Source organism: Orcinus orca, chromosome 18 (assembly GCF_937001465.1).
Source record: "Orcinus orca chromosome 18, mOrcOrc1.1, whole genome shotgun sequence".
NCBI lineage: Eukaryota > Metazoa > Chordata > Mammalia > Artiodactyla > Delphinidae > Orcinus > Orcinus orca.
Window position 1 is genome coordinate 57,153,000 of NC_064576.1, and position 27,957 is coordinate 57,180,956.

Consider the following 27,957-nt stretch of genomic DNA (forward strand, 5'->3'; position numbering starts at 1 on the left):
TCATCCCTGCCCCTCTCTTCATCTGGACTTCTCCAGTCCCTCCATGAACTGTGGTTATGATTCCAATAAAGTTCTCTTAGAGACTGCCTCTGATCTTTTTGGATTTCAGCATCTAGTTTTTCATTTATGCAGTTTCTCTGTATTCTCCAGCTTTTTGAAATAACTACTTCAAAACCGTAGAACTTTTCCATTAGAATATAATTTACTCAGGAAGACAGTTGCAAGGGGAAAATAATACACGGTTCCTCAATAGCTGAAAAAACTATCACTTGTTGGAAACAATTTCATTTCAAGACTATAAGATTCATGAAAAGTAATTCAAATAAATTAACTGCATCACTGCTTCAACTGACATTCACTTTCCACAAAAGTCTTTACTTGCTTGAAGTCTTGTTGGAAGAAAATGTTAAAAGATATTAAGTGGGAGAAAGAAAAACTAATTGGAGCCTATGTGATAAGTTTACCAGACTGTGTGTCTCACAAAGATAACCACAGTCTCTTCCCATTAAAAAAAGAATAGATAGATAGATAGATAGATAGATAGATAGATAGATAGATAGATAGATAGATAAAATGATGGAACCATGACTCTGGTTGGTTTCTTTTTAACATGTTAGTCCTTAAGAAGTTTAATGTTTCTGATATTGCAGTATTTCTAAACAATACTGGTTGTGTCCAATAAGACCTGTGCTTGAAAGATAAAAAACAATCTGTATTAGGAAGGAAACAAAGTTACTCAAGATATGTAAGCAATTAGTATAGAAAATTCAGTTTTGAATCCATGAATTCAGAAAGCACAGCTACCAGTGTTTTCTGTTTTGATATGAGTGGTGGTTACATGAATGTGTTCACTTTGTGAAAAGTCATCAAAGCTGGAAACTTATGATTTGTATACTTTTATTAAACGTAGGTTATATTTCAGTACAAATTGTATTAACAAAGCAAAGCAGAAGGAGAAAACACATTTTTCTAAAAATCCAACCACATCTTTTAGTTTGTTCAAAAATTTTTAATCACAGGTATTAAATCACATTGTATTAGTTTGCTAGGGCTGCTGTAACAAAATATCACAGATGGAGTGGCTTACACAACAAGTTTATGTTCTCACAGTTCTGGAGGCTAGAAGTCCAAGATTGAGGTGCTGGCAGGTTTGATTTCTTCTGAGGCCTCTCTCCTTGGCGTGCCCCCTTGCTGCCTCTTCACATGGTCATCCCTCTGTGAACATGCACCGCTGGTGTGTCACTTTATGACCAAAGGACACCAGTCGTGTGGCATTAGGGCCCACCCTAACTGCAGAGTACAGTAACTGTAGAGTTACAGTTTACTATTTTTGTCTTGATTGGATTTCTCCAGAAGCTCACCCTGTGGGTTACGATATCATGACATTTGATTGGGAACCTGAGAATGACTCTGCAGCACACGATTATGTCTGTCCCATAGTTTATGCATCGTTGGAGAATAGTATATACTTCAACCAGTGGAATCATATTGGCTGAATTTACAGAATTAGAAGGAGTGCTATTTAAATGGTAATCTTCTCACATTATTAGTGGGGAGGGAGACGCCTTATGAACCAGACCATTTCTGAACAGGAGTTGTGTGTGCGCGTGTGTGTGGGGTTGTGGTGGTATTGGGATATTGGTTGGAAGCGACCTTCGTTTATGAATAAAGGTATTGTAATTCTGACATTCAAGGATGGTGGCTTTGCTGCACAGTTAAAAGGAGAGTACAGGACTTTCCTGGTGGCACAGTGGTTAAGAGTCTGCCTGCCAATGCTGGGGGCACGGGTTCGAGCCCTGGTCCAGGAAGATCCCACGTGCCGCGGAGCAGCTGAGCCCATGCGCCACAGCTGCTGAGCCCATGTGCCACAGCTACTGAAGCTCATGTGCCAAGAGCCCGTGCTCTGCAACAGGAGAAGCAACCACAATGAGAGGCCCCCGCACCGCAATGAAGAGTGGCCCCTGCTCGCCGCAGCTAAAGAAAGCCCATGCGCAGCAACGAAGACCCAAAACAGCCAAAAATAAAAATTAATTAATTAATTAAAAATAAATAAAGTATACAATTCGATTTTTTAAAAAAGAGTATATTGGGAGAATAAAAAGTCATAGACTGAAGGTAGAGTTTTAGTACTAGGCCAAAGATGTTTTAGGACAAGACATTCAAAGATATTGGTTCATTATTAGAGTAAAATAGGGACCAGCAAACTCTGGCTTGTTGAAACTATCTCCCAGCCATAATATCTTTAACTTGGAAAACATGGCTCTCATGGTCCTTTTTTTTTTTTTTTTTTTTTGAGTTAAATTTCAAAGGTAGAAGAGGCAGTGCTTAAAGATTATCAGGATCAGCAAGGAACTCACGAATATAACTCACTAATTTATGTGTGTTATGGCTACTAAAATACTGCTGGTGTAAGAAACTGAGTCCAGCCTTCAGGTGTATTTTATTTGGCTAGCTTTTTGTTTTGTTTTTAGTGACTATTGAGATTTTTAGGCAGGACATTTCTTCTCCAGAGGGCCAGGATAGTAACCATTATTCCTTATTAACTACTCAGTTGTTTTACATAACTCTTTTACCTGCCCCAATTTGAGACTGCCTAATTTTAGTCCAGTCTCTCTTTTTTTTTTTTCAGTCTCTTTTTTTGAGGTAGCAAAATTGTTTTGAATGCCTTTGAGAAATAGAACTAGAGGCCAGTTTCCTTATTCTGTATCCATGTCCTTCCTGCCATTGAAAGAATAGGAAAGAAGTGAAGAGATGAGTAAGAAGACAAGTTGTATCTCTTTGGACACAGGACAGAATGATAATGTGCTCTGTAGTTTTTGCTTTAGGAGTCCAGACAAAACTTTGAAAGAAACAGGTTTAAGTGATTTGGGGGGGTCCTGCCTGACTATTCATTTTGCACCTCTGAGGCAAATAATAAACACTATAAATTTTCCTTTATATCTGAGGTTAGGGGATATTAAACTTTATTTATTTATTTAATTTATTTATTTTGGTTGCCCTGGGTCTTAGTTGTGGCATGTGAACTCTTAGTTGCGGCATGCATGTGGGATCTAGTTCCCTGACCAGGGATCGAGCCCAGACCCCTTGCATTGGGAGCACGCAATCTTAACCGCTGCGCCACCAGAGAAGTCCCTAGGGGAAATTAAAAGAAAAAATTCCTGAAGTGGGAATCTTAATATTCCTGAAGGTTGTCAGATTCATCTTAGGGATGGAATCGTTTAGTTTATTTGGTTAGAGAATTAAGAAATTCGACAGTAGAGACTAACAGATGTCTATATTTCCCAACTATAATTTAGGATGAAAAGCACTGTGATTCACTGTCTAAAAGATAAGTACAGCCTATACAAACCCATCATTTGTACAGTGCTTTTACAAAATACTTTTGCAGTACTATCACATGACCCTCAAGAATTCTGATAGGAAAAATAAATAACTCAAGGTGGGTTAAGGAGATATAATTTGACCACCTACTATGAGATCGTTATACCAAGCCCTGAGAACAAAATGTTTTGGCAAGACACACAGTTCTTGTCCTCAGAGAGTTTGCTTCTGAAATGGGGGTGGTTTACTGGGAGCAAAAGGGAGAAGCTGCAGCAAATTATCCTGGATGAGTGAGAGAAGCTTCGCTGAGAACCTAGCCGGAGTTAAGACCTGAAGTATTAGTTGGGGTTCTACTTGAGCAAGCAAAGCATGCCTGTGGGCTTCGGAAACAGCTTGTGCAGAGGTGCGAGAGCAGGATGGGTTTGGAACTTTGCGAGTGTAAAGGATGAGGCGCGGAGTGAGGAGACTTGGGACTAGATGTGCATACACAATAGAGAGTGAGTCGAGCTCTGATGATGAGTGCTTTCCCCTACTTTGCTGAAGGGAAATGGTAGCTCCTGGAAGTGTGTGCATCTTGGGGAAGATGGTTTGGGAGCGTTAAAGATTGGTAGCATCTTCACAATCCAGGAGGTAGGGAGGGGCTGTCGTGCAGAGCATCTCAGACTGAGCAGTGCTACTAGAATAAAGGTTTGAAGAAAGGAGGGGAAAAGAGACGTGATATTTAATGCCTGGAATTTGTCAGACATGTAATTCCAAAGGGGCTCATGAGAGACTCAGTATCATTTTGCAGTTAATTGTCATGCAGCTATAAATATTTTATATGCATTTCTATTTCATCTTCTTATTGCTCCTACTGAAGAATGAGGAATGTTTTGATCATTTGGGGGTACAGTATTTTTCACAAGACAACTATTATCTTTAAGTGCCTCTTTCACGAATGGTGACTGTTTTTCAGTATTATCTCTCATTACTTTTATTCAGACAATGCACAGTACTTCTCATACTGTAGCACTTGAATATTTGTCATTCTAAAATTTAATTTGCTTTGAATACTTTTGTGAAGGATTTCACATTTTATGATCATTTGTTTCATGGCATTACCCTTCAGTGAAAAGAATTAGCTTTGCTAGTGTTTATAATTCTGTTTAAGATCCTTTTCAGTTATGTTAATCATTAGCCCTTATTTGGAGCCAGTTTTTATTTATTTATTAAAAATTTTATATATTTATTTATGGCTGCTCTGGGTCTTAGCTACAACATGCGGGGATCTTTTAGTTGTGGCATTCAGGACCTTTTTTAGTTGCGGCATGAGAACTCTTAGTTGTGGCATGCGGGATCTAGTTCCCTGACCAGGGATGGAACCCAGGACCCCTGTGTTGGGAGCATGGAGTCTTAGCCACTGGACCACCAGGAAAGTTCCTGGAGCCAGTTTTTAGTTGTCTTGGTTGATATATTGTCTAACTGACTATGCAAATCGTTAGCTGGGTATAGTGATGTTTTATAAATAGTAAGAAACACATTTAATCTGCTTTAGATCTAATCAGATGATGCATATTTGATATAAGTTGGTAAGAATTTCCATTTTAAAACACTCTGCCTTATTGTGGAGGATACTATAGTGCTGTCTAAGCTGTTTAGGAAATCAGATTTATTTGAAAACCATTTGTACCATTTCTGCAGAACCATAGATATCATTGTAAAACTGATTTTATAGTATTATTTATTTATTTATTGGCTGCCTTGGGTCTTCATTGCTGCGCACGGGCATTCTCTAGTTGAGGTGAGCGGGGGCTACACTTCGTTGTGTTGCACGGGCTTCTCATTGCAGTGGCTTCTCTTGTTGCAGAGCATGGGCTCTAGGCACACAGGCTTCAGTAGTCGCGATGTGTGGGCTCAGTAGCTGTGGTACACGGGCTTAGTTGCTCTGTGGCATGTGGGATCTTCCTGGACCAGGGATCGAACCTGTGTCCCCTGCGTTGGCAGGCGGATTCTTAACCACTTCGCCACCAGGGAAGTCCCTGTACTATTTTAAATAATTCTTTGGAAGTTTGGTGCTTAAGGTTATACTTTTAATTTTACTTATTTATTTTTCTGATATGATTAATGTATTATCATCATAAGAGTCTATCTCAAAACCTCCAGAGCTAACCATGGGGTAATTGGATATCTGTCAGTACCAGGTAGAGGGTGGGGCAAAAGCGAAAAATGTGCACCTTAATTGTATCCTCTACTGCTTCCTTTGATCTTCCCTTCTTTCCCAAGGTGTGTGGTCCAACTAAGTCTGCATTAAGTGATTTGGGGACTGTTTACCCAGCATTCATACTAATAATGGAATTGGACAGAGCTGATGTCCAAAAACAAATAGCTGGTGAAGTAAATTATGACATATTGTATTAGAATATAATATAATTATTGATTTATTTTTAGAAAAATACTTTTTAGTTTCTAATGGAAAACTTCAAACATAGTAGAGAGAGTAATAAATGAATCTCAATATGCTTATTACTTAGCTTCAAAAATTGACAACAGCCAGTCCTGTTACATTTTTTATCTCCCTTTCCTACCTCCCTTATCCACTGCTAGATTACTTCAAAGCAAATTCCAGGTTTATCGCCTTTTCTGTGCATATGTTAGTTTGGTCCTCAGATCCTACTCCTTCTTTAAGGATTGCTCTTATCCCTCGTATTTAAAATAAAATAAAATAATAAATAGCTCCAAAATGAAAACTTGTCTGTTTTCTGCTTAAACATTGTATTGAATTTCTGAATTTTTCATAATTCCCTATTTCGTCTATAAGTAAACGTGATGTCATTTAGTGGTCTTGTAAATGAAAAAGTATTTGCATTATATTGCCTTTTTAAATAGAACAGCTTTATTGATATATAATTCACTTAGTAACAATTTACCCACTTAGAATGTACTACAATTCAGTGCTCTTTAGTATATTTGCAGAGATGTGCACCCAACACCACAATCGATTTTAGAACATTTTTATCACTAGAAGAAACCCCATACCTATTAGTAGTCACTTGTTATTTTCACCCCAAACCCCCATCACATAGGCAACCACTAATCTACTTTCTCTCTCTATAGATATATCTATTCTGGGTAGTTCATGTAAATGGAATCATATAATATTCGGTCTTTTGTAACTGGCATTTTTCACTTAGCATAATGCTTCAAAGGTTCATCCATGTTTTACCATTAATCAGTACTTCATTCCTTTTTATTGCTGCATAATATTCTATTGTATGGATATTCCATATTTTACTTATCCATTCATCAATTGATGGATGTTTGGATTGTTTCCACTTTTGAGCTGCAATGAATAGTGCCGCTGTGAGCATTTGTGCACAAGTTTTTTGTGAACTTATGTTTTCATTTCTCTTGAGTATATACGTAGAAGTAAAGTGCTAGATCGTATGGTAACTTTATGTTAAACCTTTTGAAGAACTGCTCAACTATTTTCCACAGCAGCTGTACTATTTTTCATCCCACCAGCAGTATATGAACATTCTGATTTCTCCACATCCTCATCAACACTTGTTATTGTCTGTCTGTTTTTTGTTTTTTGTTTTTTTTGGCCGCACAGTGCGGCATGTGGAACTTCCCCAACCAGGGGTCAAACCGTGCCCCCTGGAGTGGAAGCACGGAGTCTTAACCACTGGACCACCAGGGAAGTCCTATCTGTCATTTTGATTATAGTCATCTTAGTGAGTGTGAAGTGGCCTCATTGTGGGTTTGATTTGCATTTCCCTGATAGCTAATGATGTAAATATCTTTTCATGTGTATGTTGGCCATTTGTTGTTTGTTTTGGGTTTTTTGTTTGTTTGTTTGTTTTTTTGGAGAAATTTCTATTCAGATCCTTTGCCCATATTTAAACTTGGTTGTCTTTCATTATTGAGTTGTAAGAGCTGTATACATGTGTATTATTATCAGTTATATGATTGGCAAACATTTTCTCCCATTCTGTAGGTTCTCTTTTCACTTTCTTGATGGTATTCTTTAAAGCACAAAACTTTTAATTTTGAGGAAATCCACGTTGTCTGTTTTTCCTTTTTGTTGCTTTTGGTTTTGGTGTCATATTTAAGAAGGCTTTGCCTAACTCAAGGTCATAAAGAATTACTCCTGTGCTTTGTTCTAAGAGTTTTATAGTCTTATCTCTTACATTTCGGTTATGGTCTACTTTGAGTTAATTTTGTATTTGGTATGAAGTGAGAGTCCAACTTCATTTCTTGCATGTGGATATCCAGTTGTCCAAGCACTATTTTTTGAAAAGACTACCTTTTTTTCCCTATTGAATTGTCTTGGCACCATTGTGGAAAATCAGAAATTTTTTTACAGACTCTCAATTCTGTTCCATAGCTCTATATATCTATCCTTATGCCAGTACCACAGTCTTGATACTATAGTTTTGTAGTAAATTTAGAAATTGTGAAGTTGAGAGTTCTCCAACTTAATTTTCTTTTTTCTTTTTTTGCTGTACGCGGGCCTCTCACTGTAGCGGCCTCTCCCGTTGTGGAGCACAGGCTCCAGACGCGCAGGCTCAGCGGCCATGGCCCACGGGCCCAGTCGCTCCGCGGCATGTGGGATCCTCCTGGACCGGGGCATGAACCCATGTCCCCTGCATCGGCAGGCGGACTCTCAACCACTGTGCCACCAGGGAAGCCCCTCCAACTTCATTTTACTTTTCATGATTGTTTGGCTATTCTGGGTCCTTGAATTTTCCTGTGAATTTTAGGATCAGTTTGTTAATTTCTGCAAAAATACCAACTGGGATTTTGGGAGGGATTGTGTTGAATCTGTGGATCAATTTAGAGAGTATTGTCATCTTTTTTTTTTTTTTTGCGGTGCTTGGGCCTCTCACTGTTGTGGCCTCTCCCGTTGCAGAGCACAGGCTCCGGACGCGCAGGCTCAGCGGCCATGGCTCACGGGCCCAGCCGCTCTGCGGCTTGTGGGATCTTCCCGGACCGGGGCACGAACTCGTGTCCCCTGCATCAGCAGGCTGACTCTCAACCACTGCGCCACCAGGGAAGCCCGAGAGTATTGTCATCTTAACAATATTGTCTTCTAATCCATGAACATAGATGTCTTTTCATTAATTTAGGTCTTCTTAATTTTTTAATAGTGTCTTATAATTTTAAGAGCATAAGTTTCATACTGTATTGCCTTTAAAAAATTAAGTAATGACTTGTTATTTTTCTAAAAAGAGATGCCTGTTATAAAAAATATTATAACAGTATAGGAACATTCAAATCACCCAGAGTTACACCATCAAGGAATAAGTGTTGTAATTATCATTTAATGAACATCATCCCAACTGTACATCATAAAGATACACAGAGACAGAAAGAAAGGGAGAGAGAGAGAAATTGTGTTTGTTCTGTTTTTGAAATTACTTTAATTACACTTTTAATTTCAGATAGTTGTAGATTCACATGTTGTAAAAACTACACAGTTTCCCCCAATGGTAATATATTGCCAAACTATAGTACAGTCCACTGACTTTGATATTGACATCCTTTGATCTTATTCAGATAGCTGTCCCCAGTCTTACTTGTACTTACTTGCGTGTGTCTAGTTCCATGCAGTTTTATCACGTGTAGTTTTATGTAGCCACCGCCGTAATGAATATACAGAGAGTTCCATCCCCACAGAGATCCCTTGTGTTACCCTCTGTAACCATGCCACCTTCCTCCCACTCCCCAGCCACTGCTTACCCCAGCCCCGTCGTCATCCCCTGGCAACAACTGATCTGTTCCCCATTTCTATAATTTTGTCACTTAAAAAGTATCATAAATGTTGTGCAAATAAACGTTATATAAATGCTTTCTTCACTTGGCATAAATTTCCTGGAAATTCATCCAAGGTTTTGCATGTCTCAATAATTTATTCCTTTCTTCACTGAATATTCCATAGTATGGATGTATCACGGTTTGTCTAGTCGTTCTTTGAAGGATATCTGGGTTGTTTCCAGTCTTTTGCTATTATATAAAGCTGCCATGAACATTTGTGTATAGATTTTTGTGTGAACGTAAGTTTTTCTTTAAGCCCGAGAAGGCATTTGCTGGGTCATATGGTAATGCATGTTAAATTCTGTGAGAAACTGACAAACTGTTTTTCAGAGTGGCTATTTTTAAAAATAACAATATGGATAATTTAGAAAAACATTTAAAATTTTTTAAAAAATTATTTTTGGCTGCATTGGGTCTTCGTTGCTGCGCGCGGGCTTTCTCTAGTTGCAGCGAGCAGGGGCTACTCTTCGTCGTGGTGCGCAGGCTTCTCACTGCGGTGGCTTCTCTTGTTGCGGAGCACAGGCTCTAGGCGCGTGGGCTTCAGTAGCTGCAGCACGCGGGCTTAGTAGTTGCAGCATGCGGGCCCTAGAGCACACGGGCTTCAGTAGTTGTGGCGCGTGGCCTCAGTAATTGTGGCACGCGGGCTTAGTTGCTCCGCTTCATGTGGGGTCTTCCCGGACCAGGGATTGACCAGTGTCCCCTGCATTGGCAGGCGGTTTCTTAACCCCTGAGCTGCCAGGGAGGTCCCAAAAAACATTTTTAAATGTGAACACTAACATACAGAAAAAATGCATTAACATAAGCAGTTGAAATAGAACATGGATATCTTTCCTCTGTCATAGCTCATTCCTTCCTTCAAGGAGGTAGCCATTATCATTGACATTTATGATAATCACTTTTTTCCCGTAATTTTAGCATTTAAGCCTTCATCCCTCTGCAATATATTTTATGTTGCCTGTGTTTGGATGTTAAATAGAACCACAGAGTATGCACTATTTTTTGGCATGGCTTTTTCACTGAACATTGTTTTCTAACACTAATCCATGTTATATATAGCATCAGTTTATTCATTTTCTTCGCTGTATTCCACAGTGTGTATTTAACTCAGTTTATCCATTTTTACTGTTGCTGGATATTTGTGACTTATTAACAGTGCTGCTGTCGCATGTTTATACTTGTGCCCTGGTACATGAAATTTTAAAGGTATGTTCCTAAGTGTGGACTTTGGTCACAGAGTTTATGTTCACTTCTAGTTGATCATGCCGAACTGTTTTCCGAAGAAGTTACACCAGTTTATAGTCCCATCAGCAGTGTATGTGAGTTCTTTTTGTTTCAATTCCTCTCCAATGGTATTGTCCTTTTTTTTTTTTTAATGTTAACTGGTATCGTGATGTGTAGTGACTTGTCTTTGTGGTTTGATTTGACATTTCCTTGATTTCTAATGAAGTGGAACCCCTGTCATGTATTTATTGTCCATTTGGATTTTCTGTTTTGTGAAATGCTTGTTCATATCTCTGTCTTTTTTTTTTTTTTTTTTTTGCGGTACGTGGGCCTCTCACCGTTGTGGCCTCTCCTGTTGCGGAGCACAGGCTCCGGATGCGCAGGCCCAGCGGCCATGGCTCACGGGCCCAGCCGCTCCGCGGCATGTGGGATCCTCCCGGACCGGGGCACGAACCGGCGTCCCCTGCATCGGCAGGCGGACTCTCAACCACTGCGCCACCAGGGAAGCCCTCTTGTCTATTTTTTATTGCGTTGACTTTTTCTTTTTGAGTTGTAATTCTTTATATATTCTGGGTATAGCCCATAGTTACATGGGTTACAAATGTCTTTTATTTTGTGATTTGCCTTTTCACTCTCTTAAAGGTGTCTTTTGATAAACAGAAGTTATTGTCTTTAGTGCAGTCCAATTTATTAGTCTTGTCTTTTATGGTTTGTGCTTTTTGTGTCCCATTTATGAAATCTTTCAGCTTCCAAGATCATAAAGGTATTCTCATATCATTTTCCAGACGCTCTTTTGTCTTTCACATTTAGATCTACAGTCTACCTGGAATTTTTTTTTCTGTATGGTGTGAGATAGGGGTCAAATTTTATTTTTCCTCCTTATGGATGAATATCATGTACTTTTAAAAACCATCTTTTTCTCACCGTTATGCAGTGCTATCTTTGCCTTAAGTATCTACTGAAGCACAGGTCTGTTTTTAGACTTCCTCTCCATTCTGTTAATCAATTCATTTATTCCTGTGCAATACCACACTTTCTTTCCTATCCTAGCTTAATAATTCTTGATATCCAGGACAGCAAGCCCTCCCACCTTGTTCTTCTTCAGGAGTTTCTTGGTTATTCTTGGCCCCTTTCCATTTCTATATAAATTAGAATCATCTTGAAATTTTCCACAAAGCATTTGACTGGATTTGGCCGGGGTGGGGGGTGTCTTGTATAGCAGCTTAGGAAAAATTGACATCTTTTATTGACTCTTGCAATATATGTACATTTATGAAGTCTTCTTTAATTGTTCTCAGTAATGTTTATAGTTTTCTCTGTAGATTTCTTATATTTTTTAATTATAATTCCTATATATTTGATATTTTTGACACTGCTGTATAACGTATCTTTAAAAAGATTATCCTCTCTTTGTTGCTGGCATATAGAAATACAGTTGAATTTTAACATTGATCTTATATCCAACAACCTTGCCAAACTGCCTTTATACATTCTACTTGTTTATCTATAGACTTTTTAAAAATTTTATAACTATATAATTATAAGATCTGTGAATATAATCAGAGTTTTATGTCTTTCTTTCCAAATTTTATACCTGTCATTTCTTTTTCTTGCTCTGTTTTACTAGCCGGGGAAGTGATAAGGTCACTTTCTGTTTAACATTTATCTTTGTTTGCTGTAACTTTTAGTTAGTTTGCTGTTTTTGGTAGTTAGTCCTCATCGGATTAAGGAAATTCCCTTCTCTTCCTAGTTTGCTAAGCATGTCAATGAATGGATGATGAATTTTATCAAATACCTTTTCTGTATCTATTGAGATGATTATAAGGTTTATCTTATTAATGTGGAAAATTATGTTGATTTTTTTTTTTACTGCTAATCAAACGTCTATTCTTAGAATAAGCCCAACTCAGCTTTGGTTTATAATATTTTTAAATATTGCTAGATTCAGTTTGCTTATCTTTTGTTTAAGATTTTTACATTTATGTTCATGAGTAAAATTGGCCCATAATTTTCCTCTCTCCTAATGTCCTTGTTAAGTTTTGGTGTGTTGAGGTTATACTGTCTTCATGAAATGAATTGGGGAGGTGACCCCCTTTTTTGTTACCAAGAAGAACTTATATGAGACTGGGTTTATTTCTAACTTAAATATTTAGCACAATTCACTGATTAGTCCGAGTGGGCATGTTTTAAATTATAGAACGTTAGGGGACTTTTCCACATCCTGTTTACTCTCACCCTGTGGGTATAGTCTTTTGGAATTTTAATTTTTAAAGTAAGGAACTTCTGTTAGGCGTTCCACCTTGTGTGCACTCTGGACTTTGATTTCTGTCCGCCCACACTTGCCTTGGACATCTGTCTAAACAAAGGGTCTCGTGTTCTTCGGATTGGCCCATGACCTCAGAGAGTCTTGTTTTCCCTGTCTTTGGAGCTTGGTGATTACTTATTATCTTGTAGTCTTTTTAATACTTTCAAAATTTTATTCAACTTTTACAGTTGTTTTTGGTGTGAGATTTGATCTAAATAACTTAGCTCACCATTATAGGGAATAGGAAGAACTCTAGTTAATTTACTTGAATTAACAGAAGAAAGATAACAGAAAGGATTGCTGAATGTCAGATAAATGCTTCTTTTCCACAAAAACTATGAGTTCCCAAGAGCTCCTTCTAAAGTTGGGGGTTGAGGTTGTGGATGTGAGGGGAGAGAAATTAAGGGATTGGAGTCATTACGTTGTTTATTTTTTTTAACTCCAGGTTTCATTTTTTGACAATCTGTTGATTCTCTGTTACGAAAATTAGGAAATTATTTTCCTCAAAACACAATTTCTCAAATTTCATTGGTTGTATTTTCACTTTATTAACATTCTGTTCTGCAGCTAATTCTCCTGTTATTTCACCTTAGTATTAATTGTATAAATAGATTTGTACTTTTCGTTTAGTCTGGTTGCAGAGCATGGGCTTTAGGTGCGTGGGCTTCAGTAGTTGTGGTTCTCGGGCTCTAGAGCGCAGGCTCAGTAGTTGTGGTGCACGGGCTTCGTTGCTCCGCGGCATGTGGGATCTTCCCAGACCAGGGCTCGAACCCGTGTCCCCTGCAATGGCAGGCAGATTCTTTTTTTATTATTATTATTTTTTTTAACTTACTTTATTTTATTTATTTTATATTTGGCTGTGTTGGGTCTTTGTTGCGGTGCGGGGGCTTCTCATTGCAGTGGCTTCTCTTGTTGCGGAGCACGGGCTTTAGGCGTGTGGGCTTCAGTAGTTGTGGCACGCGGGCTCAGTAGTTGTGGCTCTCGGGCTCCAGAGTACAGGCTCAGTAGTTGTGGCGCATGGGATTAGTTGCTCCGCAGCATGTGGGATCTTCCCGGACCAGGGATCGAACCTGTGTCCCCTGCATTGGCAGGCAGATTCTTAACCACTGCGCCACCAGGGAAGTCCCAATTCATAGTAGTTTTAAGGAAAGTCATTGTCATTATTTCAAAATAATAAATCAGAGTCAAAAAGCTTGGCCCAGAGAGATTTGGGGAGAATCTTCGAATGAATAGCTATAAGACTATTTAAAAAGTGTCAGTTACTTACATATGTAAACATCTCTAATGTTCTTAAAAACACTTTTTTGAGGAGCTGAGCACCTCACCTCTGAATCATATTTACGTTGTTTGATTTAAGTTGTTTGATGAACACTGTTTTTCATAGATGGAGGAAAAAGTCAATTTTCTACTTTTCAAAGCTAGAAGGAGAATGTAGGTTGACAGAATGTATGTGGTAGTAATTGAGAATGGGTTCTAGAAACTGACTGCTGAATTAAAACCCTCCTCAATCTCTCATTAGGAGATCTGAAGTCTGACACACTTCTTTGCCAGACTTCAGTCTCTCCATTTGCAAATTAGTTGTAGCAATAACAATGTTTTTAGCAGAGTGCCTGGCATGATTTAATGCTCATTTTAACCTTTTATTCATCTTTATTTTGATTTAATTTTATTATTATTATTATACACATATAATATGAGCCTGTAATTGTGCAGGCTAGGATTTTGAACAGAGCTGAGCAATAAACTTAAAGGTGTAAGGGTCTTCAGCTACAAAGACAATTTTAAATAAGTGTCGGGTGTAAATATGTTTTAAAGATATGGGTCTAATTGCTTTGGCCTGTATCAGATTACAAGGACATTTGAAAGTAGTCTGTCATCAATGTGAAGCCAAGCAGAAGATATTATTAGCAGCTTTAGTTAGGTGTGTGTTCAATCCAGAAAGATGGGCCACGCACTGACGTTGGTCCTGTGCTTCTCTATTTAATTTTATAAAAGACTGGTAGGGAACTAGGGTAGCGGGCATCTTCCTTGAATGTTTTAGAATAAGAACATTTCTCTGTCTGTCCTCATCTGTTTAGTTATTTAATGCACTATAAGTGACCAGAAGCTAAAAGATGCAGGGCAACATTCGGGTCTATTTAATTGTATTGGTCTTAGTTGACATTGTTCATTTATTTGTTTACTAATTTTCGAAATACTTTTTCTTTCTGATGAACTCTTTTATGCTGTGTTCTTGTGTTTAAGTCTTCTAATGATTTATAAATAATTTGCCTCCCATGTGGCTGTGTAAAATAAGGTTTTAAGCAACAATAACTGTATTTTATCTTTTAAAGTTGTGCAATACAAAAAACAAATAGTATGTAAATATAAAATAAATCTGTTAATATGTGCATGAGTACGTTTTGCCTCTTAAGGGATCGTCGAATTTGGGTTACATAACCAGAAAAACTCACTTATCCATGTCCTATAGGTCACTTTTTATCTGGTTATTTTAAAAAGTATGTGAGCTTTATCATCTGTGCTCCAGTATTTTAACTTATGTATAAAAAAGCTAGCAGTAGCTTTTCTTGATCCTTCTGTTACCATGTTCTTGGGGAAAATATCTAATTATTTGAGTAGTTTACTACAAGCTTATTAATTTGGAAAATTGAAGATAGTACTAGCTACTTAGGGAACAAACAGCTGCCCTGCTGGTTAAAGCCTCAGGCCCCTCTCTGTGTCTGGAGGTAGCTCCTTATGTAACTCTTCATTCATTCATCCCTTACTGTTTCTAAAAAAATGATCATTATGTTTCCCAGCTTCCACAAGTTCAGTTTTTCAGACTGTTTCTCTTTCTCAGTTTTTTTACTTCATTCCCTCCCGGAAGACTCTAAAACAGAGCATGCAAGATGCTTTTTCATCCTAAGTATTTTAATTGCTTGATAACGCAGGGAAACAGGAGGATTATGCTCTTCTCCATTCCACCCTCACACTCCCCCTCCACCCCCAAAGCAGGGGAGGGGGTGGTAGTATAAAAGTTGACTATATCTCAGAAATCTGTGAAGTTGTTCCTGTGCCTACCTGATATATAAACACCCTTCCTCTCCTCCTATTTGCATAAAGATATTCTACTTTTTCTTAGATGTTCCCATTAAGAATTTTTAGTTCATTTTTAGAAATCAGTTGGGTGGTTATTCCCAGGTAGCTATTCTTCTGGATTTAATCCAGTAATGAATCTGTACCTGAATGAGGAAAAATCTGCCTGGCTCACAGAGGTTTCTCTCCAGGTTACACTTGTTCCCGGACCTATCAGTTACCCCTTTTCCTTTCTGTGGTTGTGGCCCCGCACTTCTCATCATGGATTCTCTGTTCTAGTGTGGTTTTTCTGTAGCAACTCACCAGGCTGGCTGGATGCCCTTTTCATTAACTTTGGCGTCTTCCAGTATTTTAAGCCAGGTTTTGGCATAGTCTACTGAGTAGAGGTGCCCTCCTCCCTTCAGCGTTATCCTGCCCATTTTCAAGGCTCACGTCCTCTGCTGAGTCTCCCGCTCAGTTCCTGGTGCCTGGGTGAAAGTGGTCTTACACGGCGGTTGGAGATTGCTTGCTAGTGGTGCGCCTGAGGCAAGTTGTTTAACTCCGTGGGTCTCTTTTCTCATCTGTAAAACGGGGGCTTTAATACCACCCACCTCCATCTAAAGTATCAATGACTTAATGCGTTTTTCTTCTTTGTACAGAAGTTCTGAGGTAAGAAGTGCAGGTCTGGTATGGCGGTTCCATGGTTATCAGCAACTGTCTGCCATCATTAGTTTGTGGCTTCCATTCTCAAGGTGATCCAGAATGACTGCTGTGGTTATAAACATCACATGTACATTCCAGGCAGCAAAATGGAGCAGGAGGGCAAGGCAGAAAGGCTCACCCAGCTTTGTGAGAGGACCAAATCCAAAAGTCACACCCTCTCAGTTTTGCTTATATTCCATTGGTCGGAACTTGATAACTTGACCTTGCAGCCACAGAATATCAGGAAATACAGGTTTTTATCTGGGTACAGTTGCCACCTCAATGGAATTAGGGTTCAGTTACTAACAAGTAAGGGAAGAATGAGGGTTGGGGAAGTAACAAGCAATCTGTGTAGCTCTACTAGAAAGGAGATAAGGCAAATAAAGTACTAAGTACTGACTGATAAATCGTAACGCCTCAGTGAATGCCAGGCATTTTTATGACTTTTGCTAAAAGGTCATATTACCAGCATGTCCCACTTTTTCTTATTCCTTTCCACCCATTCATATACTTTTCAGGGTAGTGATCTTTTATAATACCGTAATACAATAGCTGAAACTTACAGAAACAACCATAGATGATTTCTTTGAAGGGAAGAGCTAGGTAGGTAGTGGTTGTTCCCTTGTTGGAAAACCATTAGTCTCTGTAGAAGTTTCATCTCTTTTTGCTTCATTAGCAGTTCTTAACATTGGTGGAGTTGATATGTCTTTTTTTACTTTGATTGGTACATATGCTTTTTTTTTTAATAAAGAGAATTAATTCCACTTTAAAATGTTTTTATTACATTCTTTAGGTAAATGCAAAGTCTTAGGGTGATACAGAATGAAGATTGGGAATGATTTTACTTAATGCTTATTAGCCTTGCTTCATTAAAGCACCTCATTGTTAACTACCAAATTTTTAACTACCAGTTTTTTTAAGCTTTGCTGTTTTACTATATATTCATCATGTAGTGAATTTTACAATACACAGATTTTTGTTCTATAATAGAGCTATAGTCGAGCCTTCTTTCTTGCCTCTTATTAAGTACAATTTGCCTTATATCCAAATAATCTAAATTTTGATAAGATAGAAAAAAGAGGGAAGGGATATATAACTGGGAACCAAAATAACATTTTGATAAAGCCTGCCTCCAGGTTTCAAGGTAGCTGAATATTTTTATATTGAATCCCAATGTGTTATTTTCTGGCTGTGTTGTAACAAGTAAGCATATATGTGTCATAAGTGCCTGTGGTTGCATTGTTTTGTTGTTTTATAAATCAGTCACCTGTGACTTTTAGATTCTTTTGATGTTTCTCTCCAGTAATCATCAACCTTTATTAATAATTATTTCTGCACAAGCTGTATGTAGTCTTTCCTTTTTTTTTATTAGAGTATAATTGCTTTACAATGCTGTGTTAGTTTCTGCTGTAGAACCAAGTGAATCAGCTGTACGTGTACATACATCCCCTGCCTCTTGTGCCTCCCTCCCACCCCAGGCCCCACTGCGCCCTGCGTCTTTCCTTTTTCTTTTCATGGTGGTTTCTTTAAAAATATCTATACATGTGGAAACACAAAAGACCCCGAATAGCCAAAGCAATCTTGAGAACGAAAGAAGGAACTGGAGGAATCAGGCTCCCTGACTTCAGACTATACTACAAAGCTACAGTCATCAAGACGGTATGGTCCTGGCACAAAAACAGAAAGATAGATCAATGGAACAGGATAGAAAGCCCAGAGATAAACCCATGCACATATGGACACCTTATCTTTGATAAAGGTGGCAGTAATGTACAATGGAGAAAGGACAGCCTCTTCAATAAGTGGTGCTGGGAAAACTGGACAGGTACATGTAAAAGTATGAGATTAGATCACTCCCTAACACCATACACAAAAATAAGCTCAAAATGGATTAAAGACCTAAATGTAAGGCCAGAAACTATCAAACTCTTAGAGGAAAACATAGGCAGAACACTCTATGACATAAATCAAAGCAAGATCCTTTCTGACCCACCTCCTAGAGTAATGGAAATAAAAAGAAAAATAAACAAATGGGACCTAATGAAACTTCAAAGCTTTTGCACAGCAAAGGAAACCATAAACAAGACCAAAAGACAACCCTCAGAATGGGAGAAAATATTTGCAAATGAAGCAACCGACAAAGGATTAATCTCCAAAATTTACAAGCAGCTCATGCAGCTCAATAACAAGAAAACAAACAACCCAATCCAAAAATGGGCAGAAGACCTAAATAGACATTTCTCCAAAGAAGATATACAGACTGCCAACAAACACATGAAAGAATGCTCAACATCATTAATCATTAGAGAAATGCAAATCAAAACTACAATGAGATATCATCTCACACCAGTCAGAATGGCCATCATCAAAAAATCTAGAAACAATAAATGCTGGAGAGGGTGTGGAGAAAAGGGAACACTCTTGGACTGCTGGTGGGAATGTGAATTGGTTCAGCCACTATGGAGAACAGTATGGAGGTTCCTTAAAAAACTACAAATAGAACTACCATATGACCCAGCAATCCCACTACTGGGCATATACCCTGAGAAAACCAAAATTCAAAAAGAGTCATGTACCAAAATGTTCATTGCAGCTCTATTTACAATAGCCCGGAGATGGAAACAACCTAAGTGCCCGTCATTGGATGAATGGATAAAGAAGATGTGGCACATATATACAATGGAATATTACTCAGCCATAAAAAGAAACGAAATTGAGCTATTTGTAATGAGGTGGATAGACCTAGAGTCTGTCATACAGAGTGAAGTAAGTCAGAAAGAAAAAGACAAATACCGTATGCTAACACATATATATGGAATTTAAGAAAAAAATGTCATGAAGAACCTAGGGGTAAAGCAGGAATAAAGACGCAGACCTCTTAGAGAACGGACTTGAGGTTATGGGGAGGGGGAAGGGTGAGCTGTGACAGGGCGAGAGAGAGTCATGGGCATATACACACTAACAAACGCAGTAAGGTAGATAGCTAGTGGGAAGCAGCCGCATGGCACAGGGATATTGGCTCGGTGCTTTGTGACAGCCTGGAGGGGTGGGATGGGGAGGGTGGGAGGGAGGGAGACGCAACAGGGAAGACATATGGGAACATATGTTTATGTATGACTGATTCACTTTGTTATAAAGCAGAAACTAACACACCATTGTAAAGAAATTATACCCCAATAAAGATGTTAAAAAAAAAATCTATACATGGATAGAAAAGATATGCAAACCTCAAAGTAGTTTTCTTAGGATGTCTGCATGTATATTTAATTTTAATGTTTTTTAAAAATAAATCTAAATAAAAATTCATCAAATGGTATGGTACCTGAAGTAAATGCTAAATGTTGTAGTCCTTTGTAAAACCACATTAAGTCATAGAAGTTTATCAAACTCAAGCAACCATTGAGGTTAAAGTTAGTATCATTCAACAATTTTAAGAACCTTTAAAATTAATTAATAAATCTCTTTTATAACGAGGCAAAATCAGTAGGGTGGAATTGTTTTTAAAAAAATCAGTAAATTTGCCCAATTTTACACTTCAATGATGTAGAAAAATATGTACTAAAGATTCTAGAAGGCCATAGTCAAAATTACTTCTGAAAAGTTCGCCCTTTCTTCAAAAAGAAATTTATAAAATTAACTAGATCTTTAAAAAAAATAACTAGTAAAACTTGCTTTTAAATGTAACTGAATATTCTGGAATCCTTGGTTTGGAAAAACCTGCTGTACTATTAGGTTAACTGTGTTATATTTTATGCTAGGGAACAGTTTTTTAAGACAGATAATAAAGAAGTATATTATAATTGTCTAAGTCTTTAATATCCAGTTCAGTATTTTTTCTAAAATAAGTAGTAATTTAGATAAATTTAGAATTGCCATATTTTACATACAGAATGCTTAATATTGTATAGTTTTTGCATTATTGGAAAGATTTAATTAAATTATTTATAATAGCTTATAAGACTTAGTGACTTTTGTTTGATAGAAACTCTTGAACTATTGTGTATCTTTGCAAAGAGAAGAAGTAGGAATACAGTCACCTCTTTATAAATTAGGCAAATTTAAAATTTCATCTTATAATGGATAAAGAAGATGTGGCACATATATACAATGGAATATTACTCAGCCATAAAAAGAAACGAAATTGAGTTATTTGTAGTGAGGTAGATGGACCTAGAGTCTGTCATACAGAGTGAAATTAAGTCAGAAAGAAAAACAAACACCATATGCTAACACATATATATGCAATCTAAGAAAAAAAAAAAAAGTTCATGAAGAACCTAGGGGCAAGACGGGAAACAGACCTACTAGAGAATGGACTTGAGGATGTGGGGAGGGGGCAGGGTAAGCTGTGACAAAGTGAGATAGTGGCATGGACATATATACACTACCAAACGTAAAATAGATAGCTAGTGGGAAGCAGCCGCATAGCAAGGGAGATCAGCTCAGTGCTTTGTGATCACCTAGGGGGTGGGATAGGGAGGGTAGGAGGGAGGGAGACGCAAGAGGGAAGAGATATGGGAACATATGTATATGGATAACTGATTCACTCTGTATAAAGCAGAAACTAACACACCATTGTAAAGCAATTGTACTCCAATAAAGATGTTAAAAATAAATAAATAATATTTCATCTTAGATATTTCCCTCTGCCCAGCACATCTTCCTTTATCCCCACCCCCTTGGTGTTTATTCACAGAAGCAAATTAATTTTAATATTAGCTTAAGCAAAATATGATTAGGAAAATAAGTCTGCTACAGAAGTAGCCATTGTATATTTCAAAGCTAAATACAGCGGGAGCGGGAGAGGAGGGGGGAGGGATGGACTGGGAGTTTGGAGTTAGTAGACGCAAACTATTACGTATAGTATGCATAAACAACAAGGTCCTACTGTATAGCACGGGGAACTATATTCAGTATCATGGGATAAACCATAATGGAAAAGAATATAAAAAAGAATGTATATATGTGTATAACTGAGTCACTTGGCTGTACAGCAGAAATTAACACAACATTGTAAATCAACTCGACTTAAATAAAAAATATTAAAAAGCTAAATACAAACAATTTCTAAGTTGCATGCCATTTTGGATAGTCCATATTACATTTCTGCTTTATTTGCAAGATAATTATGATTCAGATACTCAGATTTTAACCTTGACTGACATCATTGCAATTTAAGGCATTTGATCATAATTTATTAGACAGGGATATCTTTAAGAGTATGGTATCATATATTATTGCTGACTGATTTTAAATTGCTGATAAAACAGCTGCAGTGATTATTTTGATCTTGTAGATTTTGTGCTTGAAGCTAGAAGATAAAAGTCCCAAGAAAAACTCATTATATGTATTTTTAAACTAATAAAGTTGAAAACTGCATTTGCCTGGAGCAATTTAATTTAAAGTAGATTCTTGTATCTTATAGTATTCATCACAGTAGTAAGCATGCATTTGTCAAAAGTTCTCTGTTCTGTTCATGTCTAAGTTGAAAGCCTAATTAATGTAAATGTGCATTTTTGTTCTTCATGTTTATGTCATGAAGGTACCTTTACACTGGATAAGAGAATAACCAGTGCTTATGGGAAGTCTGTGATGGCTGAGGCATTTTACATGTAATTTAGAACTTAAGCCTTATAAATGCTCTATCAACTAGTCATTATTATCTCCATTTTACTGTGAGGATGTTGAAGTTCAAAGAAGTTAAGCGTCTTGCTTATGGTCATGTAAGCAAATTAGTGGAAGTTAATTGAATTTGAACCCAAGTCTGACTCCAGAGCCTGTGTGTGTTTCACTGTGCCATATTTTTTTCCTATGAGGAAAAATATGTCAATTCTGTGGACTGTATAAGTCATAAAAAGTAACCCCCCTTTTCAGCAAACCTGACATGTGAAAATCTAGATTTGCCAATATACAAATTTGGGATATTCTTTATTCTTGTGAGATGATTCATCTCATGTTCTATAAATGACACGACATGACATTTAAAATATTATTTGCTTTCCCAAAATTCAGCTGCTTTACTTAACATTTTAAGAATACCTGCATTGTGAAATTTTTATCAAGTGAGGCAAACCTGTATTTTGGTATGCTTTATTTAGCATGTTCTTCACGAATGCCTGTTTTAACCTGTTTAACACCAGGTTCTAGGTGCTAGAGAGATAAGTGACCTGCAAAAGCAGACGTAGTTCCTGCTGGCTCTGGAACTGGTATAGCTGGGTTTCAAATGTTGGTTCCACCTTTACCTCTCAATAACTGTATGATCTTATTAGCAGGTTCCTTAGCCCTCTTAGGCTCTTTCTTCATCTGTGAGAAGGAAAAATAATAGTACCTTTCTTAGGGTCATCGTGAGAATTAATTGAGATAATATATGTGCATAGCATGATACCTGGCATGTAATAAAACAATAAATGTTACCTTTTTATCTTAAAAATAACACTTTAAATATAAGTAATTTTCTTTAAAAAAATAACTGAACAAGCTTAATTGGTATCATGATCTTCAGTCTGGGATGGTAGTCATCTTTTTTGTATCATTTGAAAAGTCTCATAAGTGTTTCCCTTCATTTGTTCTGCACACTGCACACATTTTAGAAATATAGTACACCATAAGCTATGTGTTTATTTTTAATATTTTAAGGGCAATGCCAGAATCACGGTGTGGTGTAATTCCAAATACAGGCGTATATATGTTTGGCTCATGGCAAGTACAGTAACCTATTTTTTATTACCTTTCTTCTGAAAAAGAAGATGACGAGTCACTTTGTGATTTATTCTTTGGAGCAATATTTACTTATGAGAAAAGATTTGAGGAAGAAATTCTTCATTGACTGCAAACAAAAATGTTATGACAGCTTCACTCTGACTTACAGTTGGCATTTTGTATGATTTCTTGAATTTTTTGAATGGAAAGTTTTTTTTTTTAAATAGTGAAATTTAAAAACTAGATACTTTCTGTATACTTACAATATTTAGGCACTTGAATATGTAAATACAAGTTCAGGTAATTTTGAATTTAAAAAGGTACATTTATGAAAAGTTACACAAGAGTTATCAATCTAGCCATATTTCCTTGTAGATTCCTAAATTGTTTTAGGATATTAGGATTTATCAAAAGCTTGAGGAAAAATTAAATGCATTCCAGAAACGATTTTTTAGAGATATACAAAAACACAAGTGACAAATTTCTTTAAGTAATGGTTTCCATCAATAATTTTGTTATAACAGTTAAACTTTCTTTTTGTGAACTGATGCAAAAACCTCACTTATAATACTTCTAAGGAGATTTGTTCAGCTATATTTCCTGTAAAAAGAGATGTCAGGGCTATTTTTATTATCTGTAATGAAACCCTGTTAGAGAAAATCTTGCTTTGACATTAAATCACTGCCCTTTTTTTCATTACGAAGTCTAAATGCCAAGGAAAAGTCAACTTGTAAGCTGGAGAGGTATATAAACAGTTCAATTACAGTGACTGCTAAAATAGATTTTATTACTTTTTTCTGTTTTCATAGTTCTTTTAAATCTTGATTAAGCCATTTTTAAGTACATAAGAGATAATTTGATGCTTTAATAGAAACATTTTTTTCTTATAATACAAAAAGAAGATTGCGTGGTTGATGTAGAGATTTTTGTTTTTAATGTGAATTTTTAAAGGACTTTTTTGTGTAAGAGGTTTTTAAATATTTCTTTTAGTATGTACAGCCAACATTTGTATTACCTCAGATGTTGTAATGGGACATCATTTTTACTTCTGAGAATGAATATTAGCTTTGCTGAATTTTTATGTGTAAGCAAACTTCTGGCTTATATGCTAACTTATGTAACCTCAGTCAAGATTTTCAGAAATACTTTGTTGAAGTTTATTAAAGTTAAGATTTAATTATCAGTTTTAATGGTTAAATTTTAAAGGAGCGAATTTAAGATGTAATTTGTTCTTAGAAGCCAAAGAAAATAAGTGGCATAGAAATAAATGATTTAGCTGTTTTTTGGGAGGAAAAAAATACACTCACATTTAAAGCTAAGTTTCTAGATTATTTAATTGAGATAGCCATATATAAAACTTAATTTCTAAAAATACCTTCTTATTTAGTATGAAGCAAAAAAATTACCACAACTCACTGAGTCTGAGTTTTAGCATCAAAAGAGGTGCTGAGAAGAATAAAGTTCTTTCATAAGGATGTTTAGTGATGTTCATCTAATATTTTTGAGCTTGAAAAATGAAGATAGGACGATTCTGAAAATGAACTCTTTCATTATTCTAATACCATGTACTACTGTATTGAGACTAAGTTATCCATGCTGTGTTGGAGCTCAGCCTGCAAAGAAATGAATTGGCTGATTTTTGTCATTTGCAAGTCCAGCCAGGGTTACTGCAGCCTGCCAGTTGACCACATCAATGCATAATTTTGTGTGAAGTCGTCAAAAGGTACTATTTGTTTTAAAAGTGACACATTTAACTTTTTACTATAATTATTAATACAAGCAAAGAAGTTAGTAGTGCTTTCTTTTTTTTTTTTATTGTCATCAAGCCGTTTTCTAGGAATTTTCAGCAATATATCAATTCAACTGTAATTCTAGTATGAAATACAGAAACTATGAACAAGCTTTTGGTGCCTACCATTAAAAATTAAATCCATAACTTTAATTCTTACAATCTCATTTTGTTTCACCACAGCTCTGTTTTAGTAGATCTGCATATCTGTCTTGGTCTCAATGGTTAAATTTACCAGTTCAGTTTTCTTTGTAGATTTTTGCCATAAGTAGCAAGGATTTAAAATCTTACAGTCCCTTAAAATATTTCATTACCATTTACTTGAAAGAACGATAGATAATGTACATGCTTGTTCATTGTGCAAATACTTAAGACATTCTGATTGAAAGACAGCTTAAGGAAAAATAAACAAATAGCAAAAGCATTCAGTCTTTATTTACAATATGTAGAAGATCACTGTTTTCACTTTAAGTGTACGAGTCTGATCAGCAGGAACACCCTAGAGAAGGACATCTTTAGCGATAGAATTTACATACCGTTAGCTCACAGTAATTGATTAGCAGCAGGTCTCTGAGTACAGAGCTAGCTGGGCACGTTATTTGGGATGCCTTTGATGCTGTGGTTTTCCGAAGCTTGCTGGCTGCATGCTTGTTGCCTTTGTTCGTGACACAGGTAATTACTTGATAAAATGAAGTGCATCGCTGTGAACAATCGACCCTTTGGAGCAATCCAGGCTGGTCAGCAGTCTAAAACCACACTTTAAGGCCATCATTATGGCCTCGAACTTAAGAGTTTCCAAGGTGCAGACAAAGGTGTTGTCTTCCTTCAGTACAAGTCGAGTGCCATTTTCAGACTTTATGAAGTATTTAAATTGAATGATGTTTGACGATATTGAAAACTCCTCTGGAAAGCCATCCAGCCTGCTTTTGGACACCAGAACAATGCGAGATTTTATTTTTGATATGAAATCAGGAGCATTACAGAAGATTCTCAGTCCTTGTGAGCGATCATGGTTATCTGTTATTTCCAGGAAAGTAGTCTCCCTGGGTGTTAGCTGTTCTTTTTCCCACCTGGACTTCACTTCCTCCGCCAGTCCCTTGAGCTGAAAGAATTCTGCTTCTTGTGCGAGAAGTTGATTTTCTCGAAACCCTTCTGGCAGTAGAAGTTCTCCGTTTCGTAGGAAGTTTAGAACATGCCTGAAGAGGAGCCCATCCCTGTCTATGAAATAATGACCATCGGCATCAAATGGGCAGAGGATTTTTCCATTTACTATACCTTCAAGGAAAGTGTCTGGGTACTTGGTCAGTGTTTGTTTCTGAGTAATGTATAAGTATCCACCAACGTTGAGGGTCATCAGGGTGGATTTGCAGTTCTTTCCCTGGTCAGCATCTTCCAGGCTGTTGTGTTTCCCTTCATACTCCTTTTCTTTTTCTCTTCTGTTTATTTTACGCTCCATTTTTGAAAATGCTATTTCAGCTTGTTCTTCTTGGCGTTGAGATTTTTTAAAAAGAAACGCTACCACACAAACACGCCTTTATTCAGCCCCAGCCTGGTGATGGAATGGAAATGCTGGCAGCGTTGCCTGTGCTGTCAGCTCGGTTTTGCAGTAGGTGGCGTATCAGCTGTGTATGCAGGAGCTTTCTGGAGTAAGAGGGGAAAAAGATAATTTGCATTTAACTGTATCAGGGAAGGAACTCGCTGTGAAAAGGTTTTCATGTGTATTCTTTGAAGTAATGAAAGTTACTGAATAAATTGAATTTCCTATTGGCAGTTAAGCAGTTACATATGTTTAATTCTCCAGCTAAGTGTGAATTTTTATCCACTTCTAAATGTCTTTTAAGTTATTAATCAGGCAGGCTTAATAATGAATAATAGTGTCACCTTTTGGAGAATAATGTATGTTGAATTAGTATCATTTTTTAAAGTAAATCATAAGTAGGAAACCCAGAGACAAAGGACCTAGGTGTATAGAAGTTTTTCTCCTAAAAAAAGTCACACATTTCACAAGTGGTGTAGTCATTTTAGAGACGCAAGTGAGAATATTTAACCTGTTGTTTGTGACATTGTACTTGAATTTAATTGGATTTGCCTGTGATTCTGCTTTGTGGATCTTTAGCGAGTGAGAAGAAATTTTCTTCATGTCCTTTAACAAAAGTCTGGTTTTACAGTAATCTTTTTTTTTTTTTGGTTAAGATTTCCTATGGAAAATTCATAAGCTTATTTCACCCTAAACGTGCTTCACTGCTGAACAAAGACTTGGACTGCTGTGGAAAATACTGTAACTGTGTGTCTGTGTGTTTGTCTGTGTGTGCACGCAGGCATGTCCTCCCTCGAGAAGATAACAGAGAGACACATTCAAAATACCTGCTGTAAAATAGTGTCATGGGCTAAGTTAGTTGGGTTTCTTTTGCCGCTGTTGGTTTTTTTTCAGTGTTCACATAGGGGGAGAGAAAAGACCAAAGCCTAGCTGCCCTTTTTTTTGGAGCTGGAACAGTGTGAGTGTGCTGTTTTTTTTCCCCTTTCTTTTTTTTCCTCCTTCCGCTGTAACTTGCCTTCCCAAACATTTTAGGGATCTTGAGTCTTCGTTTCTAGAATTTAAAGACCCAGTGGTAAGAAATGTGAGCGTTGTCCCCAGTGCACTATTATTTGGCTGATCTACCTGCCACATTATTCTGAGGAGCTGCATTGTCCTCAGAATTAGACTTTAGATTTTGTTAAATTGATTTATATTTTTATTACATTAAAGATATTTGAAACTTTTTCAACTTTGTGTTGATAGAAATATTGGTACAGATTCTTCTAAAAATGCTTGCCTTGCATTTTCTCTAAACAATGTTAGATTTTCTTCAGATATAAAAATTTTACTTTTAATTATAGCGCATTTTGAATTTAGTATTTACGTATCCTTGAGCTTATCAAAATTTCATTGTAATTAAACTAGGAATCTAAGACATAACATTCTTAGGGCTGAGTTTTTGCTTTGAGACCATGAAATTGAACCAAAGGTAAGATTGAATTCTCGAGAGTTTTTAGTGTTTTATATAGAACTTACAACTTAATAGTAAGCCAA

At 36.9% G+C, this 27,957-nt stretch overlaps 2 protein-coding genes across 2 annotated transcripts in view; one reads left to right on the forward strand and one right to left on the reverse strand.

Moving 5' to 3' along the window:
- The window catches only part of GTF2F2 (general transcription factor IIF subunit 2), a 152,258-nt gene that overhangs the window by 37,735 nt on the left and 86,566 nt on the right, over positions 1-27,957 (forward strand). The gene's annotated exons all lie outside the window — the stretch shown is intronic.
- On the reverse strand, positions 24,628-26,584 carry KCTD4 (potassium channel tetramerization domain containing 4). The gene has a single exon (XM_004274575.3). The coding sequence runs from the start codon at positions 26,341-26,343 to the stop codon at positions 25,564-25,566; it is 780 nt and encodes a 259-aa protein (XP_004274623.1). The 5' UTR covers positions 26,344-26,584; the 3' UTR covers positions 24,628-25,563.